Source organism: Rhinatrema bivittatum, chromosome 11 (assembly GCF_901001135.1).
Source record: "Rhinatrema bivittatum chromosome 11, aRhiBiv1.1, whole genome shotgun sequence".
Lineage (NCBI taxonomy): Eukaryota > Metazoa > Chordata > Amphibia > Gymnophiona > Rhinatrematidae > Rhinatrema > Rhinatrema bivittatum.
Genome location: NC_042625.1, coordinates 30,362,761 through 30,382,798, shown reverse-complemented (window position 1 = coordinate 30,382,798; position 20,038 = coordinate 30,362,761). Strand labels below are relative to the sequence as shown.

At 46.7% G+C, this 20,038-nt stretch overlaps 1 protein-coding gene across 1 annotated transcript in view; it reads right to left on the bottom strand.

Moving 5' to 3' along the window:
- The window catches only part of LOC115100985 (acetyl-CoA carboxylase 2-like), a 982,255-nt gene that overhangs the window by 133,193 nt on the left and 829,024 nt on the right, over positions 1-20,038 (bottom strand). Inside the window, 2 exon segments of the mRNA XM_029620121.1 lie at positions 3,714-3,826; positions 6,470-6,647. Coding sequence (XP_029475981.1) covers positions 3,714-3,826; positions 6,470-6,647 — 291 coding nt within the window.

The following is a 20,038-nucleotide window of genomic DNA, read 5'->3' as shown; positions in this document are numbered from 1 at the left end:
CTGAAGGGCAGGGCCCTGAACTGGAAGTGCTGACCCAAGATATGGAATCGGAGGAACCTCTGATGTTCGGGACGGATTGGTATATGCAGGTAGGCCTCCGTCAGATCGAGTGAGGCCAAGAACTCTCTGGGATGTACCGCCGCTATCACCGCCCGAAGGGTTTCCATCCGGAAATGGGGCACTTTGTGGGCTCGGTTGACCCTCTTGAGATCCTGCACCTTGAGGAGATCATAGAGAGCATCAGCCCCATACGCAATCGCGCCTTCCAGCCTTTCTGCCTGTTCCGCCTCTGCAGATGGGAGGTCCTGGGTGCTGAGTAATTGTTGAACCCACCTGAGGCTTGCCCGCTACACAAGACTGCTACAAGACTGTGAAGACCGAATCCTGAGCTCCGCTAGGACTGCAGGAATGAGGGGTTCCGACTCCTCCCTCTGGAACTGATGTACCACCTAAAGGTCATCACCCTCCAAAGAAGCCTGTTTCCCTTGCTCCTCATCCATGCCCCCCCCCTCCCCGCAGGAGGGGGAGGAGAGGCTCCTGCACCTGCAGCCGCACTGCCCGGCACGTCCGGAGCGGCAGACCCTCCTGAAACCACTGTGCCTTTTAACTTCGCGACCCTTAGAGACGCGGGAACATCTGCATGCTTGGCTACCTTGGGGGGCAGTCCCTGCATAGGTCTGACTGGCAAGGCACCACCTTGCAGAGACATGGGAGCCAAGAAGGCTTTATGCATAAGGAGGACAAAATCAAACAATCAACATCCTGATCTGGAAAAGTAGGGTCCTCTTGTAAAAAAAAACCTGATCCTGAGCTGCATTCTCATCAGGAGTTGCAGGGACTGGATACAATGTTGGAGGAAGCTCCCCCTCCCCCACAGCCCTTGCCTGAGCTGCATGACATGTGCTTAAGACATGTGCTTGCTTAAGATGGCTGCCGTCCCTGCACTGAGGGAGAAAAGACCAGGTCTGAGATCCTGCGGAGCCTGACATTTTTTAGCCCCATGAGGCTTGGCTGTTGCTGCAGACCCTGAAAAAAAGAGCTGCCCAACCCCCTGGAAGACACCTCGAGCAAATTCCAGTCCTACAAAACCGCGCGGCCGATTCCTCACATTCTATACACCAGGATGGCCGCGGCATGGTGGGGGGAAAAACTGGCTCACAAAACACGAAATTGGCCAAAAATGCGGCGATTCAGGTGGGCAGGGGTCCTGGATTGCAGCTGACCAAAAAAGAAATTTATTTTTTTTTTTTTACACAGTGCTTAGACACACACGGGTGAAGAGAGGGACTGGACCACCAGTAATCACTTTCCCGGCTGCTTACCTTGCTGGAGCTTGCAATGAAAAGCGTGGGTAAGCTGTGCCTCCGATGGTGGGTTTTTTTTTTTCCAAAGAAACGAGTAGAGAAATGGGAGCCTCTCTGCTAAAAGACCTGAGGCAGATGCGAAAAGGGGGATTGACTGGACCACCAGTATCAGCCTTTTAAGCCAGGCAAGTGGTCACCGGGAAGAGGGGACCCAGGCTGAGTACTCAAGGGGAAAATCCCCCCTGGGACTCTGTAAGAAATCACCACAGTGTGGAAAACAGAGAAAGTTAGGGAACCCCAGGTTCAACTGCCTGCCTTTAGGGGGGTTAGGGGGTCACTGAAAAAAATCGGGTCAGGGGCTTCAGGGAGCTCCGATAAAGAAACCGGAGAAAAACCCAAAATGTCTGCCGTTCCCGGGAACGGCGGGGGAAAACATTTTGGTGGATTGGTCCGGGTCCCGGAGGGCATCGGGACCTCGGAGGAACCTCCCTCCCCCACCCCCCCGGTAGGCAGCGTGAACAGAGCCCCTCCCGCGAAAGCCTGACCGAGGAATCCCCGCAGGCTAAACACATCTGAGATCATGGCATGGCTGCTGGGTGGGGGAGGGGCAGCACTAAAATAAGCTGAGCTACCGGTGCTGAAGGAGCGGAGCGGAGGGACAGAATGAACTGTGCACGCTCTCAATTCACTCTCTCAAGCTGCAAAAGTAAGTAAGGAAGGCAGGAGCCTTCTGTTAATGTTATCAGGGACTCCTCTAGGTAAAATCACCTTTTATTTAGTCTTTGTTTTTTGTCTTTTTACAAAGGTCCCTGTCAGCAGCTATAAAAACATAGATCCCAATGAAGGGAGAGAGCAGTACAGAAGAGAAGGAGAGAGGGAGCTTAACAGGGGGAGTGACTGGCACCACCAATTTTTACCCCTGCAGCCGAGGATCACCGGGAAAAGGGAGCCTAGGCTATATAAAACAAGGGGCCAAGCCCCCCTAGGCCCGCGCAAGTGAGGAGACAGGGACTGTCTCCTGTGAAGGATCCACAGAGTTCACACTTTTTTTTTTTTTTTAAACAATAGCTCAGAAATACTTGCTTGATCCAAACACGATAGACACACAGAAGGAAAAAACACCCAGAAGGGACAAGCAGAAGTTAATAGGGAACCACAGGGTGAGCTGTTCCACCTGCTGGAGACAGACAAATACTGAAGGGCTACAGGGTAGGCTCTGTCCTCATATAGGATACCCTTTCAGTTTTGGTCTGTCTCCACCTGCTGGGAAAGGAGGCTCAACCCATGGTCTGGACTGATCCGGGTATGTACAGGGAACGGCCCTGTTAGTCCTGTTGTTAATAAGTTTAGTCCTTACTGAAGTCTCCTTCAGGTTATATGTTATCTTTTGAATAAATTATACCCCACCTTGGGTGAATTTCTTATTAAAAGGTAGGTAATAAATCCAAATAAATAAATAATAACACTTGAGAAGGGATCATGGGGAGAGGGAAAGGGCCAGGGAAGGGGCTGCAAGGGGAAAAGGACATGAGGGCAAGACACTCAGGAAGGGGCTACAGGAAGAAAAGGTGTGTGGCACTCAGAAAGGGGCCACAGACGAAGGGCAGGAGGGAGGAAGGAGAACAGGTGGGGAAGCACTCAGGCAGGGGGCTTGAGAGAAGAGGATCAGAGAAAGGGACACAAGCAGATGAGGATGGAAGAGAAGGCATTAAGGGGCCATGGGTGGAGGGGCAAGCAGGGCAGGAGGGAAGGCATTTGGGGAGGGATCACTGAAGGAAGGCAGGAGGGACAGAACCAGAGAAAGGGCTGCAGGGAAGAAAGAGCAAGAGGGAGAGCATTCTGGAAGGGTACACAGGTGGAGGGAAGCAGTGTAGATTCTTGGGATTGTGCCATGGTAGAAGGTGGGGAGTAGCACTCATGAAAGGGCCATAAAGGTAGGGCATAAGGGAGAACACAGTTTTTATCAGAAACTATTCCTTATTTAATATTATTTTATATATTACAAATGATTTTGGAGTTCATAATAATTATTACATTAATCAGTTTTCCATATTGCATTTAACTGCATGTAAAATTAGAGATGCATGTGGGGGTCCATTATCCCTAAAAGGTTGGGAACTCTTGACTGAGAACATTTTATTTTGTATTCAGCGGAAAAGAAGTATTTTAGATAAAGTAAATAAATGTATCAGATTTTTACGACTATCCTGAAATAGTGGCACTAAAAATCCCCCCCCTCCCCCCCCCCCAAAAAAAACCATTTTTCCTGCAACAAGAGCTGTTTAGCTCCAAAGCTAAAGATTTTATGTGGCCATTACTTGGTTAATTAGAGCGTCTTGAGACTTGCTCGATCAAGACTAGCAAAAAGAAGGAGAAGTTTAAACAGAAAGAAAACGTGCCTCCTCTTACCCAGCTGTTCAACAAGCCGTGCGTACACTGGATCAATCCTCCTCATCGTCTTTATCAGATCTTTCTTCCTGAACCGAATTTCCACAGTCCCTTCCGCTTCCAATACTCCTCCCCTAGAGAAGGAGACAAAGACATTTAGATTTTTATCCTGAAACATTTACACAGCAAAAAACAAAACAAAACAAATTCTCTCTCTTTTCAGCAAGAATTTTCTGTTTACAAAGCAGCTCAAATCAGCTAGTGCTGTAACAGGTCACAAGAAAGAACAATGGGCCAACTGAAGCAAACTACATTTCCCCAAAACTGCACTAACCCTCCCAGAGGTATTAAAGACCTGATGATTGGCTATGACTGTACCACTACCTTCCTTCCAACATAGAAAGGTTAGAAAGACGTGTCCACTGCACACACAAGCTTCAGAAAGTGTGATATTCTGTTCCGCTACCTAAGCAAGGCACTAATCTTGTCAGAGCAGAGATGTTGATAAAAAAAGACTTGCATCTGAAATATCTCTCAGTCCTATTTATTTCCCACTTGTGCTATCCATTATCTAATCATGCTAAGCTGTTCACAAGAGCCCAGAAATTTTACAGTTTGATAGTTTGTGTGCAGTAGACACTTCTTTCTCACCATTCTATGTTGGAAGATAGGATGTGGTACAGTCATAACCCAATTACCAGGTCTATAATACTTCAGGATTGAAGGTGTTCTGTGCAGCTTCTGAGAGTATAGGTTTAACATTCCTTTCTGTACTCGTCTGGGCACAAGTCAACATCCTTAATTATATTTTCTTTTGTGAAGACTGCAGCAAAATGTAGTGATTTCAAAACGTTGACAGAAATGCCTCACCATAAGCAGCCAGGCTGCAAGGGAGCTGCAGTATGGTATCAAGATAAACAGAGGGGTAGATATTCAAAAGATATCTGGCTACGAAAGTTAGCTTTAAAAACAATTCCCACTAATTTAGTAGGGACATTCAGTGCCACTAAATTTACCCAGATAACTTTAGTTAGCCAAATAAGTTTATCCAACTAACTTCAGACCTGCTCATAATAGATCTAACTTATCCGGTTAACTTAGTTGGATGAGTTTAAATATTGCCACTTTTTCACCTAAGTTAGGTGGACAAGTATCTCTTCCCCAGAACACCCCTGTCCCGTCCACCACTTAAGCCAGATAACTACTCAGCCAGATATTTATTTATTTAAAAAGATTTCTATTCCGATTACATCTGTTTGAAGTGGATTACAATAACATATACAAATTAATAAAACATTCAAATAATTAATCATACATAAAAAAAAGTGGCAGCCACTGAACACAGCCAAATACTGAAACTCTGTATGTTATAGACCGCAGTGGATCACGGGCTTTCCTTTCACTTCTTCCAAATTAGGGAGCCTCTGTGCTTATCCCTAAATTTCTGTCAGCCCCTGAGTACACTACACTTTATTGCTATCTTCACAGAATTACAAAAAGTGGGGGTGGTAATCTTCATTCAAATTCTAGAAGGGGCCAATTTGCTTTTTCATCATGGAAAACTTGTTTTGGTCAGTTTAATAACACGGTTTCATGAAAAGAAAACCTGTCACAAGGAACTGGCTGGGAACAGCTTTGCCAGGAGTATGGTAGGCTACAAAATCTCAGTGAATAAAGAGACAATAAGTTACTTTTACCAGTGTAAGCATGGTCCTTACACACCTGTAAGATGCAAGGCAAGACATGCAAAGCAAAGATCAGGGCTGACGATACAAGGGGTTATTCTTAAAATAAAAAGCAGGTCACCTGGCAGCAGTCATACAGTATGTTATAAATCAATCAGTGAGGAAAACCCATTGGTTCAGTATTAAAAATGAAAGCACTTTCCTTTCCTCTTTTCATGGTAATTTTGGGGTTTACTTCCATTGGTACTTTTATGGCTGTAAGACTAACTTCCCACACTAAGGGGCCGATGCAATAAATGAACACGGAAAACGGGCGCTCAGTGCTGAGTGCTCGCTTTCCTAACGCGCACCCAGGCACCTCTCCTGGGTGCGCGATTCAATATTTAAATGAGGGGTCACACTGCCAAGGAGGTGCTAGGGACAAATGTGCACCCCTAGCGCCTCCTTGGCAGCGGGAGCCCAGGAGAGGTGGCTGCACAGCCACAGGTTAGGAAAAATGGAAGCTCGTTAATTGAGCATCCGTTTCCCTAACCTGTCTGCTGGCAATATATTTTTTTTAAACTTATTGATTTCTGACTTAATATCGTCATGATATTAAGTTTGAGGATGTACAAAAAAGCAGTATTTTCTGCTTTTCTGTCCATTTTTGTGGGCTGCTCAGAAATTAACGCCTGCTCTGAGCAGGCGCTAATTTCTGAGCATAAAAATGTGCGGGTCGGGTGCACATTTTTTTTTTAAATTTAGGGTGGACAACTAATAGCCTTATCAACATGCATTTGCATGTGATGAGCGCTATTAGTTTTGCTGGGGGCTGGACGTGTGTTTTGGATGCGCTAAACCCCTTATAGCATAAGGGGCTGTGGACACACATCCAAATCACACGTTCAACCACGGGCTGAGCACAGTTTTGCATCGGCCCCTAAGAAACAAGAGCCAGCTGACTCACAGCTCTGCTCAGCTGTATAATCAGATCAAAGGTCAACCTAAAGTACTGAATACCTTAGACAAAACCTCAGACTAAAAACAATTAATACAATCAAAATGAACATGGAGAAACAGAATAATGGAATATCTTTAAATGAGATGAGATACCTGCTGTCTGTGTCAGCATAGAGCTCCACGTAGAGCGGATTAATGGTTGGATCAATAACTACCCATGATCCTCCTCTCAGCTCAGCGTGCGGAGGGATATAAACCAGGACAGGTTGTTTGAAAACCCGCAGGCTGTCAACAATGTATGCACCAAACTTCAGCACCTGATCATACATGTCTGTGAAAACAACAATGCATTTATTCTGAGATGCCTCATAAAAACAGTATAAATAGGGTTGCACAGTGGTTTGTTGGCAGTATTGTATGCTGTCGTACGGAGGATCTAGGTTTACTAGCAGTAATTTATGGGTTTGACAGTTGCTTGGGTTTGATTGATTGTAAATATTACTACCCTTCTCATAAGGCTGGGGGTAACTACTGGAGCAGCAGTTACCTTCTTGAGAGAAACATGGGGGTATCCTGCACAGGGTGGAGATACTAGGTAGTATCATATGGTACCATAAGCGTGAAGGGCAGACTAAATGGGCCATCTGGTCCTTTTCTGCCATTATAGGTTATGACTCCTAGGCTAGGATTCTGCTCCCTGAATCAGCCAGGGATGATGCAGGTGCAGCATTCACAGCTCCTAGGTGGGTGTCCCAATCAAATTGAAAACAGTTGACACCCAGTGGCCAGACTCAGTATTCATATTACTGTGTTCTAGAGTGAACCATGTTTTGTGGCCCCTGCTTGAGGACTGTAACTGATATGACTGGGTGAAATAGGGAGAGGGATATATATATATAAAAAAGAGTGGAGATCACGTGACAAGTTGTGAGGGACAGGACGTGTGCTTGTTATGCTCTAGGACCCCACTCTCCTATCATCTCTTTTTCTCAGTCTAGGGTGACTTTTAATTGTGGGTTCTGGACATACTGTGTAGCTAATTCCCAGCATCAAAAGTGACCATTAGATTTGGAAACATACAGGGCAATGGCCATAAAATGACTACATAAAGATCGAGAGAGTCAAGGAAGAAGAAGGTAAAGCGGTGGGCACTGCAAGCAATCCGCCTTCTCCTGAGGTACATGACCCGGTGTGAAGAAAACCGTTACTGCAGTGCGGCAATTCTGGAGGCCAAATTTTAAAAAATTTACCTTAAGTTTGACGAAATGCATTCTTCATCGGATGCCATGAAACAGGTGCAGAAGTTGATGAGTGGATTTCAGGTGTGGAGGGCTGTGTGCTAATACTGGAGTTGGAGATGCAGACACTAAACGTGGTGCAGGAAGCCCACACTGCCAAATTGGAGGATTTAGAGAATCACTTAAGGCAGTGTCCACATCATGAATCCACAATTTTTGCTTCTGCCTCTATTAGAGGAATTAGCAAAATTGCTTACCTTGTAACAGGTGTTATCCCAGGACAGCAGGATGTAGTCCTCACACATATGGGTGACATCATCAGATGGAGCCCTGATACGGAAAACTTCGGTAAAACGTTTCTAGAAACTTTTGGCTGGCACACTGAGCCTACTGAGCATGCCATGATATTCTCAGCCACAGGGGTGTCACTTAAGTCTCGTTTGTTGCAGTATGCGTGAGCTAAAAAAATAAAATAATAAAACGTATCGGACCCAACTCCGTGGGGTGGTGGGTGGGTTCTGTGAGGACTACATCCTGCTGTCCTGGGATAACACCTATTACAAGATAAGCAATTTTGCTTTATCCCAGGACAAGCAGGATGATAGTCCTCACATATGGGTGATTAGCAAGCTACAGGCTGAGTCATTCTTACATTATACCAACAGCATACAACTTGTGCAACAAGCACAACAACTGGTGAACTGCTGGAAAAAATGAGGCAGCCTGAAATCACAGCATGATGGATGTAGAAGGAGTTGGTGTTATACTGGAAATAAGTTCTTTAAGACAGATTGTCGAAAGGCTGAATCTTGTCGTCCTTCTTTGTCCAAACAATAATGAGCTGCAAAGGTGTGAAGGGAACTCCATGTTGCAGCTTTACATATGTCAGCTATTGGCACTGAATGATAGTGTGCTACTGATGTAGACATAGCCCTTACTGAGTGTGCTTTTACTCGCCCCTGGAGAGGAATTTTTGCTTTTTCATAACAGAATTCGATGCAGTCTGCTAGCCAGTTAGAGAGAGTCTGTTTTCCTACCGCAACTCCTGGTTTATTTTTGTCAAAAGAAACAAAGAGTTGGGTGGATTTCCTATGGACCACTGTGTGGTTCGCAGGCCCCTTAGTGCGCCCCTTTGTGACCCCAGGACCCAAGGCTCACAATGCTACACGCAATTTGGACCTCGCCTTTCTCCTTATCCCTCTTACTCCAGATCTCTGCAGACAATTAATCTAACCACTTTCCTTCAAATCAGCTTATCCCCCTCACAATCTCCCAGACAACCTCGCCAGTCCCCACATCTCTACACTCCTAAGCTTGCTCGAGTACCTCCAGCGTGATCAGCAATCATCCTTCTCAGCATTCATCCTTCCAGCACTCACCCAGCGTGATCAGCAATCATCCTTCTCAGCATTCATCCTTCCAGCACCCACCCAGCGTGATCAGCAATCATCCTTCTCAGCATTCATCCTTCCAGCACTCACCCAGCATGATCTGCAATCATCCTTCTCAGCATTCATCCTTCCAGCACTTACCCAGCGTGATCTGCAATCATCCTTCTCAGCATTCATCCTTCCAGCACTCACCCAGCGTGATCCAGCAGTAGTCAGCCATTCCAGCATTCATCAAACCTCCCTACGCAATCATCTAACTCACTCAAACCCTCAACCTATCATCTCTAATACAACAGTTCAGAATGACACCGAGATTTTCGATCCCGATTCTTCAACACAACCTCCTCACCACAGGAAAAACCACTATGCTACACAGATCTCGCAACTACACAGCCCTCATCCCAATTATGATTTCACCTCTTACCCAATTACTAGGCCTAACACTATTCTCCCTTACGCTATTCAATGCACAATCTCTCACAAAAAAATCCCTAATTCTCAATGACTATCTCTTAGACTCCAATCCAGACATATGTGCCATAACGGAAATCTGGCTCAAACCAACGGATATTGCAATAATAAATCAACTCCCCACCCACCTCTATGACTTCTTCTCCCTTCCTTGTCTCAAAAAAAGGGGAGGGGGCATTCTTTTGGCAGCCAAAAAAGATCTGAAATTTACCCAACTCTCATCTAAATCGGATTCTAAACTAGAAATAGGACTTTTCAAAACAGCCCAACTCCAAGTCTTACTCGTCTATGCCCCTCCGGGCCTCCTGGATTCAGATGCCTCCCCCATTGTAGAAACAATTACAACGCACTTGAATTTGGAATCCCCGGCTATAATTTTAGGAGATTTTAATTTACATGTCGACAACCCTACGCTCACCACCAATTGCGAGGCTTTACTCACTGTTCTCACAGCCATGGGCTTTAAGCAGATCGTCAACAAGCCTACCCATAAAGCTGGCCACACCTTGGACCTCATCTTTGTAAACGCAGGGATCAATTTCACCTCCCCCCCTTCTTGCACTCTGGTCCCATGGTCAGATCACTCCCTAATTACCGCCACTTTCACTCTGACACAATTCAGGAAAAACCTCCCATCGAAATCCTCATTTCTCTACAGAAGACCCTGCTCTTCCGACGACCTCAGCAACCAGCTTGCTTCAGAGCTTCCTCACATTAACCTCTCTGACCCTAACTCAGCTATCCTCTCCTGGAGCAATATCACGGAGGAAGTAGCAAACAAACTATGTCCTCTCTCAACAAAAAAACTAAACTCGAACCCAACAAAAAGACAACCGTGGTTCACAAGCAACCTTCGTAAACTCAGAGCCTAAGGCAGAAAGAAAGCAAATGGCGTAAGGCCCCCTGCCCCAGTACCTTAGCTGCCTACAAACTAGCTCTCCATCAATACAAGAACTCCACCCTAAGATCTAAAAGGGATTACTATCTAGCAAGATCCATGACCTTGTATTTGACGCAAAAGCTCTTTTCGCTTACATATCTAACCTGACACACATCAACACTCCAGATATTCCCTTAGACCTAGCTCAATCCAAAGCTGAGGAATTGGCTACTTTCTTCCAAGACAAAATATCTAACCTGCTAAAGCAATTGACCCCCAGTAACACTTCTCTCACTAATGCTCTGCAGATACTAAACAAAGGAACCTCCTTTGAATCATTCGAACCCATCACAGCCTCTGAGATCCTTGTGTTACTTAAGAAAATGAAACCTTCCTCCCACCCCTTCGACCAAATACCTACAAAGCTCCTCCTTCTAATACCGGAAACAATTTCCAAAACACTGGCAGATATCATCAACTGCTCTTTATCCTGGGGACTATTTCCAGATGACCTTAAACTAGCTTCTCTAAAACCGCTCTTAAAGAAACCTAATCTAGACCCCAAAGACCCCAACAACTTCCGCCCGATTTCCAATCTTCCATTTATTGCCAAGATCATGGAAAAGCTGGTCAACACTCAACTCTCCAACTACATTGAAGATCACAAAATACTGTACCCCTCCCAATATGGATTCCGCAAAGCTTTAAGCACGGAAACTCTACTCATATCCCTGACAGACCATATCATCATGGGTCTTGACAAAGGCCAATCCTTTCTACTTATTCTCTTAGATCTTTCGGCCGCATTTGATACCGTTAACCACTCCATCCTCCTCAATCAACTGGCAAACATAGGAATTACAGGAACTGCACTATCATGGTTCAATACCTTCCTCAGCAATAGAGGCTATAAGGTCAAAATCCATAATAAAGAATCCTCCCGCTATACTTCATCTTTAGGAGTTCCCCAGGGCTCCTCCCTTTCCCCTACGCTCTTTAATATATACCTTCTTCTGCTTTGCCAACTGCTAACCCACTTGAAACTAACTCACTTCCTATACGCCGACGATGTGCAGATCTTGATCCCCATCAAAGAAACCATCACCAAAACTCTTGAATTTTGGGAAATCTGCCTTCAAGAAATCAATCTCCTTCTCACTAGTCTAAATTTGATATTAAATACGGCTAAGACGGAACTTCTTATTATCTCACCAGAAAATAGTAATCCCTCTCCATGTCCTCCAACCAACCCACTTACTACTCAAACAAGGGACTTAGGAATAATTATCGACAACCGTCTTAACTTAAAATCCTTCAAACAACAAACTACAAAAGACGGCTTCTATAAACTACAGGTTCTGAAAAGAATCAAACCCCTCCTTCACGTGCGAGACTTCAGAACGGTCCTCCAAGCAGTTATCTTTTCTAAGATAGACTATTGTAATTCTATCTTACTTGGTCTCCCTTCCGCATCCATTAAACCTCTTCAGATGCTCCAGAACTCTGCTGCGAGAATTCTGACTAACACCAGGAGAAGAGATCACATCTCTCCCACTCTTAAGAACTTACACTGGCTGCCAATGTTGAGATTACTACCTGATAATCTCCTTTTCCTTAGTGTAGACAGATGGACTCAGAACAAATTGCAATTAGTGTGTTCAAAGCCAGTTGTTGTTGCTGAGGGAGATCATCGGCAATACCTTGAACTTGCTTCCACAAGTTTCTTTGGTACTGTGTCATATAAAGCTGGTACGCCGCAATACGAGATACCAGTATGGATCCCTGAAAAACCTTTCTTCCTAAGGTATCTAAGAACTTCTGTTGTTTTCCTGGTGGGACAGAAGAGTGTGGCTTCTGTTTCCTGGCTTTTTTCTGAGCCAATTCAACGACTACAGAGTGATGAGGCAGTTGGGGCTTTTGGAAACCTGGAGCATGTTGCACCAGGTATATGGCATCTGTTCTTCTATTTACAGCTTGTACTGAACATGGATGTTGCCACATCCTTTGCTGGAATTCTAACAGGACTACATGGATTGGTATTGCCATTACCTCCTTTGGTGCATCAACGAATTGAAGGACTTCCAGGGCCTTGTGTCTTGTGTCCTCCTACGTCAGTAATTCGAAAGGAATTGTGTCCACCATTTCTTTAATGATGTTTGTAAAGGACAAGTCTTCAGGAGGGGACTTTCTTCTCTCTTCTGGTGGAGAAGGCTCAGACTGTAATTCTTCTGACTCAGTATCAGTATCCACATCCTTCCAGGGAGTATACTGAGGATGATAAGGTGATTCAGGATCATCTGGTTGTAGATGATGCTTTGTCTTAAAAGCAGATTTTGATGGAATCTGCTTTGGCAGCATAGGAGGTAATGAAGGCATCGATGGAGAATTGATGGGTCTCGATGGCAGGGATGGGAACCTATGTCGGGTATCACCCAATGGACCGAGACGCATTGGCATCGAGGGATCTTTTACTGGCATCAATGGTCTTGCCAGTATTCGATGATGGTGAAGGCCCGATGGCCCTGGGACGGAATCCAAGTCCCTGTCATCTTCCTCCGATGAACCTGGGATCGGAATGGAAGGAATCACCGGTGGATGCACCGACATCGATGGAGTCAATGGTTGCACTGGGGGTACCGGCGGCGTCGGTGCCGGTGGAGGAAATATACCGATCAAGGCGTCGATTTTGTTCAGCAAAGGCTGAAATATCGACGGATCTGATGTCGATGCCGGGGTCGGTGTCAGTACCGGTGGTATGGAAGGAGGCTGGAAGTTTAAAAAAGCCTTGACAATGGCCTGCTGGACCATGGTAGTCACCTCTTCCCTGGAAACTAGGACTGGGTCCACTGTCACTGGGGAAGGTAAGACTGGAGCTACTGGCACTTCTACGATTGAGAGTGGTGGCACAGTCTCTAACACCGAGCCAAGTGGAGAGCGCCTTGGTTGCTCAGGTACGGTAGGGCGTGTTGGTTCCAGTACCCGGACTCACTTGGGCATCGGCTCGATGTCCTTCGATGTCGATTGCTGTGCCGTTCCATCCAATGGATCAGTGGAACGATCTTGATGGAGTCTTTTTTCTCGATGTTCCTTAGATGCCGAGGAAGATGCTATGGAGGACACCGATGGAGTCTGTGACGGATGGTCACCGGTCCTCTTTTCTCCTCGATGTTTTGCGACTGAGGGAGATATTCTCCTTGGAGACAATGTCGACGCTGACGATGGGGTTTTCTTAAACAACTCCTCCATCTTGTCCAATCAGGCACGCCTGCCCTTTGGTGTCATCTGGGCACAAGTTGAACAAGCCCGGACATCGTGGCCTGATCCCAGGCACAAAACACAAATATTGTGGGGGGTCGGTAATCGACATAGTCTGGATACAATCTGGACATTTCTTGAATCCGGAGGCCATGATAGAAAGTTAGGCCGAGTAACTGTCGATGACCGGCAGATACCGTTAGTGAGGGTGACCGGAATCGACCGAAAAATGATTCAAAAATGTACTCACCGATACTATGTCGAAGGGAGACCGATGACAATTATTTTGTGACTGAAAATATTTTCTTCTGAGGAATAAAGTGAGGGAAAAATGCCCAGAGCTCCTAATCTGCTATGCTTACAGCAAGGCGGAAAAAAAGAGACTGACGGGAGACCCCTGTGGCTCAGAATATCATGGCATGCTCAGTAGGCTCAGTGTGCCAGCCAAATGTTTCTAGAAACTTTTGACAGACGTTTTCCATATCAGGGCTCCATCTGATGATGTCACCCATATGTGAGGACTATCATCCTGCTTGCCTGGGATAATACAAATTATAGTCAAGTAGCAGGCTTGAGGCTTAATTTGGACAAGTTGGTGGCTTTTCCGCTAGAGGATGCAGTGGTAGAGGCTTGTGGGGCAGATTTCCCGATTCCCTGGGTCAGAGAGCCTTTTAAATAATCAGTATCCATCTCAGTTGCAGGTGGTCAATTTACACACATTGTTTGGGAAAACTAGAAATACGGTCCAAAAATGGATGGACCTCCCTTTATCGCTTGCTGGCAGAGTGAGCATAGTTAGGATGGTTCTCTTTCCAACTGTTGCTTATTTATTTAACTAAAAAAGTTTTGGCTAAGATTGAACGTCTATTATGCCAGTTTTTGTGGCGGCACAAGAAGTTTTGTATAGCTCTTGCAACACTGTAAGTCATGGAAGGGTGGCGGTATAGGGTTCCCAGATTTAAGGTCTTACAATATGGCCTTCTGCCGTGACACACAGGAGATTGGCTATTGGGCACAGTTTTTGATATTCCACGTAAAATGGAATGGGCAATGCTACATCCTTGGGATGCCAGGTTTATTTTATATATATCTCCTCTCGCCTGGCCAATTCACATACAATGAAGTGTACTGGCAGTGCAAGCTTGCAAATGGTTGTGTACAAAATTGTGCCTAAGTCTTAAAACTTCCCTTTTTTTTTTTTTACCTAATCAAGGTAATAAAGAGTTTCCCCTATATTTTCTGAATGGGGAGAAAGTATCCAAACTATTTCAAGCCTGATGGAGGGAGAGGTGGTAAGGATGGCATTTGGGGATCTCTAGTAATAATTCTCTATTCCTCAAAAGCATTTTTTTGCATACTTGCAAGTGAGGAGTTATATATTGTCTTTGGATACGCGTCAGCTGGCACACAAGGATTCTTGATGGAACATTTTTGATGTGGAGGATCCTATAAGAACAGTTTCCTCTCATTACAGAATACTTAAATGGCGAGAGGCGCCGCTATGTTACACAGGCATTTTGGCTGACTGAGGGGCAGAAATAGGGTTGAATATGACCGCATCTCAGTATCTCAAGTGCTTCTCTAGATTCTGATCTCTGACCACCAGCACCTCTCTGAGGGAGACTCAGTATAAATTTCTAAGAAGGTATTGCTATCCCCAAAAGCATGCTTACCTTCTGAAACTGACACCAACTAAGTTATGTGTTAAATGTAATAAAGAGGAGGGTACATTGGGGCACCAGTTTTGGGCTTGTACTGCTTTAAAACCTTTTTGACAGGCAACACAGAATTATATCCACTTAGTGTCAAAGGTGATTTTACCTTTGGAAGCCTTGTTATTTCACTTTGATGATCTTGGGAAAATATCTTTTAGGGATTCATATACAAGGCTATGGGGACAAAAGGCTTTGGTGGGAGCTAGGGTTATTGTTAAAGCAGGGTTGCTTACCTGTAACAGGTGTTCTCCCAGGACAGCAGGATGTTAGTCCTCACAGATGGGTGACATCGTCACATGGAGCCCTGTTACGGAACACTTTTGTCAAAGTTTCTAGAACTTTGACTGGCACACTGAGCATGCCCAGCATGCCACTAACCCTGTGGCCACATGGGGTCCCCCTTCAGTCTCGTTTGTAGCAAAAGTATGAGTGAAAAATAAAATAAGAAAACGTTATCAAACCCAACTCCGCAGGGTGGCGGGCAGGTTTCATGAGGACTAACATCCTGCTGTCCTGGGAGAACACCTGTTACAGGTAAGCAACCCTGCTTTCTCCCAGGACAAGCAGGATGTTAGTCCTCACAGATGGGTGAATAGCAAGTAACAGGCTGCCTTGGAACATAGCGGGCCAACCAGCACTCAAAAATATGCAACAGGCACAACAACCGGGGTGCCGTTGGCAACAAAGGGGCAGCCTGAAATTCACAGCAGGCTTAGGTAGGAAGAGTTGGGTTCTTACACTGGGAACAAATTCCGTAGGACAGACTGGCCAAAGATGCTGTCTTGCTGACCAACCTTGTCCAGACAGTAATGGGCTGCGAAGGTGTGGAGAGAGCTCCATGTTGTGGCCCTGCAGATGTCGGAAGTGTGCTACTGACGTTGCCAAGGCCCTGACTGAGTGTGCCTTCACTCGTCCCTCAAGTGGAAGGCCTGCTTCATGGTAGCAGAATGCAATTGGTCTGCTAACCAATTAGACAGAATCTGCTTGCTCACCGCAACTCCGAGTTTCTTTTTGTCAAAGGAAACAAAGAGTTGGGTGGACTGCCTGTGGACTGTGGTGCGGTCTAAGTAAAAGGCAAGCGCACGCTTACAGGCCAAGGTGTGCAGAGCCCACTCACCCAGGTGAGTGTGAGGCCTTGGAAAGAAAGTAGGCAAGACAATGGACTGATTTAAGTGGAAGTCAGTTACCACCTTAGGTAGGAATTTAGGGCGAGTGTGCTGTACCACCCGGTCATGGAGGAACCTTGTGTAGAGTGATAGGTCACAAGGGCCTGCAACTCACTGACCCTGCGAGCAGATGTAATCACTACTAGGAAAATCACTTTCCAAGTAAGGTATCTAAGTTCGCAGGAGTGCAGGGGCTCAAACAGAGGACACATGAGCCATGCAAGTATTACGTTGAGGTCCCAAGCCATGACTGGTGGACGTAGTAGAGGTTTAAGATGTAGTAAGTCTCTCATGAAGCGCCCCACAAGGGGTTGAGCCAATATCGGGGTGCCCCCTACACCTCGATGGTAAGTAGAGATAGCACTCAGGTATACTCGGATGGAGGGAGTCTGGAGACCAGATTCTGAGAGGTGCCAGAAATAGTCTAGGAGTTGCGGCGTGGGGCAAGAAAAGGAATCAAAGCCTTTCTGCATGAACCACAAGGAGAATCTCTTCCACTTAGAACGATAAGACATCCGCGTAGCAGGGCTTTCGTGTAGTTACTAGGACTTGCGAGACATCAGTAGAAAGGTTAAGGGGTTGTAGGATCAACCTTTTAACATCCAGGCTGTCAGAGACAGGGTCTGGAGGTTCGGGTCGCACAACTTGCCATGATTCTGTGTAATGAGGTTGGGCGCCGTGCCCAGGCGAATGGGTTCCTGGACAGAGAGGTCGCGAAGAATGGGAAACCAGACTTGGCGTGGCCAATAAGGGGCTATGAGTATCATTGAGTCTCGCTCCTGTTGTAGTTTCACAAGAGTCTTTTTTTATCAGCTGAATCGGAGGTACGCGTATAGGAGACCTGTAGTCCAGGGGTGGGCAAAGGCGTCCACTGCTGGTGTTCTTTGGTCCCTGTGTAGGGAGCAGAACCATTCCATTTTGTGGTTCTGCTTGGATGCAAAGAGGTCGATGTCCTGTTGACCCTACCGGTGGAAGATTCTGCTCGCAAGAGAGGAATCCAGAGACCACTCGTGAGGCTGGAATGTCCGGCTGAGGCAGTCCACGACTACATTCTGTGTGCCTGCCAGATAAGTGGCTCGCAGTAGTATGGCATGTGACAGGGCCCAGGCCCAAATCTGCGCCGCCTCCTGGCAAAGCTGGTAAGAGCCCCTGCCCCCCTGTTTGTTTAGGTACCACATTGCTACTTGGTTGTCTGTTTGAATCAAGACGACCTTGTTGGATAGGCAGTCCCAGAATGCGAAAAGGGCGTACCGCATTGCCCGAAGCTCTAGGAAATTGATCTGACAGGTTGCTTCGGCTTTGGTCCAAACCCCTTGGGTTTGCAGGCCCTCGACATTGGCTCCCCAACTTAGGTTGGAGGCGTCTGTGGTTAAGGTCACCTGAGGAGCTGATGACTGGAAGGGGAGACCTATGCGCAAGTTGGCTTTGTGCGTCCACCAGGCGAGGGATAAACAAAGCTGGTTATCTGGACTATGGATGAGAGTGGCTTGATTCCACTGAGATCTCAGGGTCCATTGTGTGACTCTCATGGCTAGGCGGGCCATTGGGTTGACGTGGACCGTTGACGCTATATGGCCTAGCAATGTGAGTAGCTGGCGAGCCGAGGCTGCTTGCTGATGGCGGATCGAACTGGCAAGGTTGGACAGTGTGGTTGTGCATTCGTTGGGGAGGAATGCCTTGGCCACATTGGTGTCCAGGTCTGCTCCAATAAAGGACAGATGGTGAGACGGTGTCACATGGGATTTCGGGTAATTTACAAGAAACCCCAACGACTGGAGAAGTCGTATAGTGAGGTGGAGGGAGTGGAGGGCTCCTTCTCTGGATGGGCTTTTGAGGAGCCAATCGTCCAGATAAGGAAAGACATGGACGCCTTTGCGGCACAACTGTGCTGCCACAACTGCCAGGCATTTTGTGAACACTCGGGGTGCTGAGGCAAGGCCGAATGGAAGTACTTTTTACTGATAGTGCCCGTATCCCACTGCAAATCGCAGGTATTTGCGATGAGGAGGAAAGATTGCAATATAGACGTAAGCATCCTGTAGATCCAGAAAGCAGAGCCAATCCTCCTGCTGTAGGAGCGGGAGCATGGTGCCCAAGGACCCCATTCTGAACCGTTCTTTTTGGAGGAACGTGTTTAAGGCCCGAAGATCTAGGATAGGAGGAGGCCGCCGGTCTTTTATGGGATTAGAACATACCGGGAGTAAAACCCTTTCTCCTGCTGAGTCCAGGGAACCGGTTCTACGGCCCTGGTACACAGAAGGGCTGAGAGCTCTGACTCGAGAAGTAGTATGTGATCGTCCCGGCACCATGCTGGAACGAGCCGGGAGTCCAAGGGCACAGTTGAAAAATGTAGGCAGTAACCGTGGGTTATGATGGACAGTACCCATCAGTCAGTGGTAATTGGGCACCAATTGGTTGCGAAGTGGCAGAGGCGGCCTCCCACTGGTGAATTGGGTTCTGGGTTCAGGGGAGGGGTGTCTGCTGCTCTCTGGATAGGAGTCAAAATCCAGCTGCAGGTCCAGTTTGGGGAGCTGGCTGCTTTCTAGGATCCTCGGTTGACGCGTGTGTCCTCTCTGAGGGGGCTGAGCTGTCCGAGTATGGGACGTAGGAGGGTAGTATCTACGTGGTCTATAAAATTGTCTCCTAGTGTCCCTACGTGGGCCCCTATGGGCTATGGAAGGGGCATCTGAGGTGGCAGTGGATAGTTGACGCAGGGTTTCATGATGGTCCTTAAGCTGGGCCACTGCATCCTGGATCTTGTCCCCAAACAGGTTTTCTCATGTACCGGGAAGATCAGCCAATTTGTCCTACACTTCTGGGCATTGGTCTGAGGCCTTGAGCCAGGCCCAGCGTCTGGCACTAATGCCCGCTGCCGAGACTCTGGATGTTGTCTCAAAAGACTCATAGGCTGCTCTGACCTTGTGTTTTCCAGCTTCCAATCCTTTCTGTAGGATGGAGGCTAAGCTCTCTTAGAACTGCTGTGGCAGGGTCTCTGAGAATTCCTGGACTTGTTTCCAGAGATTCCTATTATATTCAGTTATGCAGAGTTGGTACGCTGCTATGCGATCAATTAACATGGACCCTTGAAACACTCTGTGCCCTAATTCATCCAATGCCTTCTGTTCCTTTTCAGGAGGGGCAGAGGAGTGGGGATGGGATCTTTTAGCCTTCTTTTGGGCTGATTCCACAACTACAGAATGGTGGGGCAATTGGCTCTTCTGAAACCCCGGGGCTTTTTGAACCAGGTACGTGGCATCTGTCTTTCTACTGACTGGAGGTACAGTACCTGGGGTGATGCCAGAAGCGGTGCAAGAGGTTGAGAAGAACTTCATGCACTGGGATTGCCATTACCTCTTTTGGAGCATCTACAAATTGTAAAACCTCCAATATTTTGTGCCAAGCGTCCTCCTCCATTACCAGTTGGAATGGGATAGTATCAGAATATCTCCTTGACAAAACTGGAAAAGGAGAGGTCTTCCGGAGCAGAATGATGAGGTGAAGGCTCCAAGAGAAGTTCCTCAGAAGCTTGTGAGGAGTGGTCAGAGGATGCATCCTCCCATGGATCATAGGGAGTCTCCCCTTCACCAACCAGGCCTCCAGAGGGAG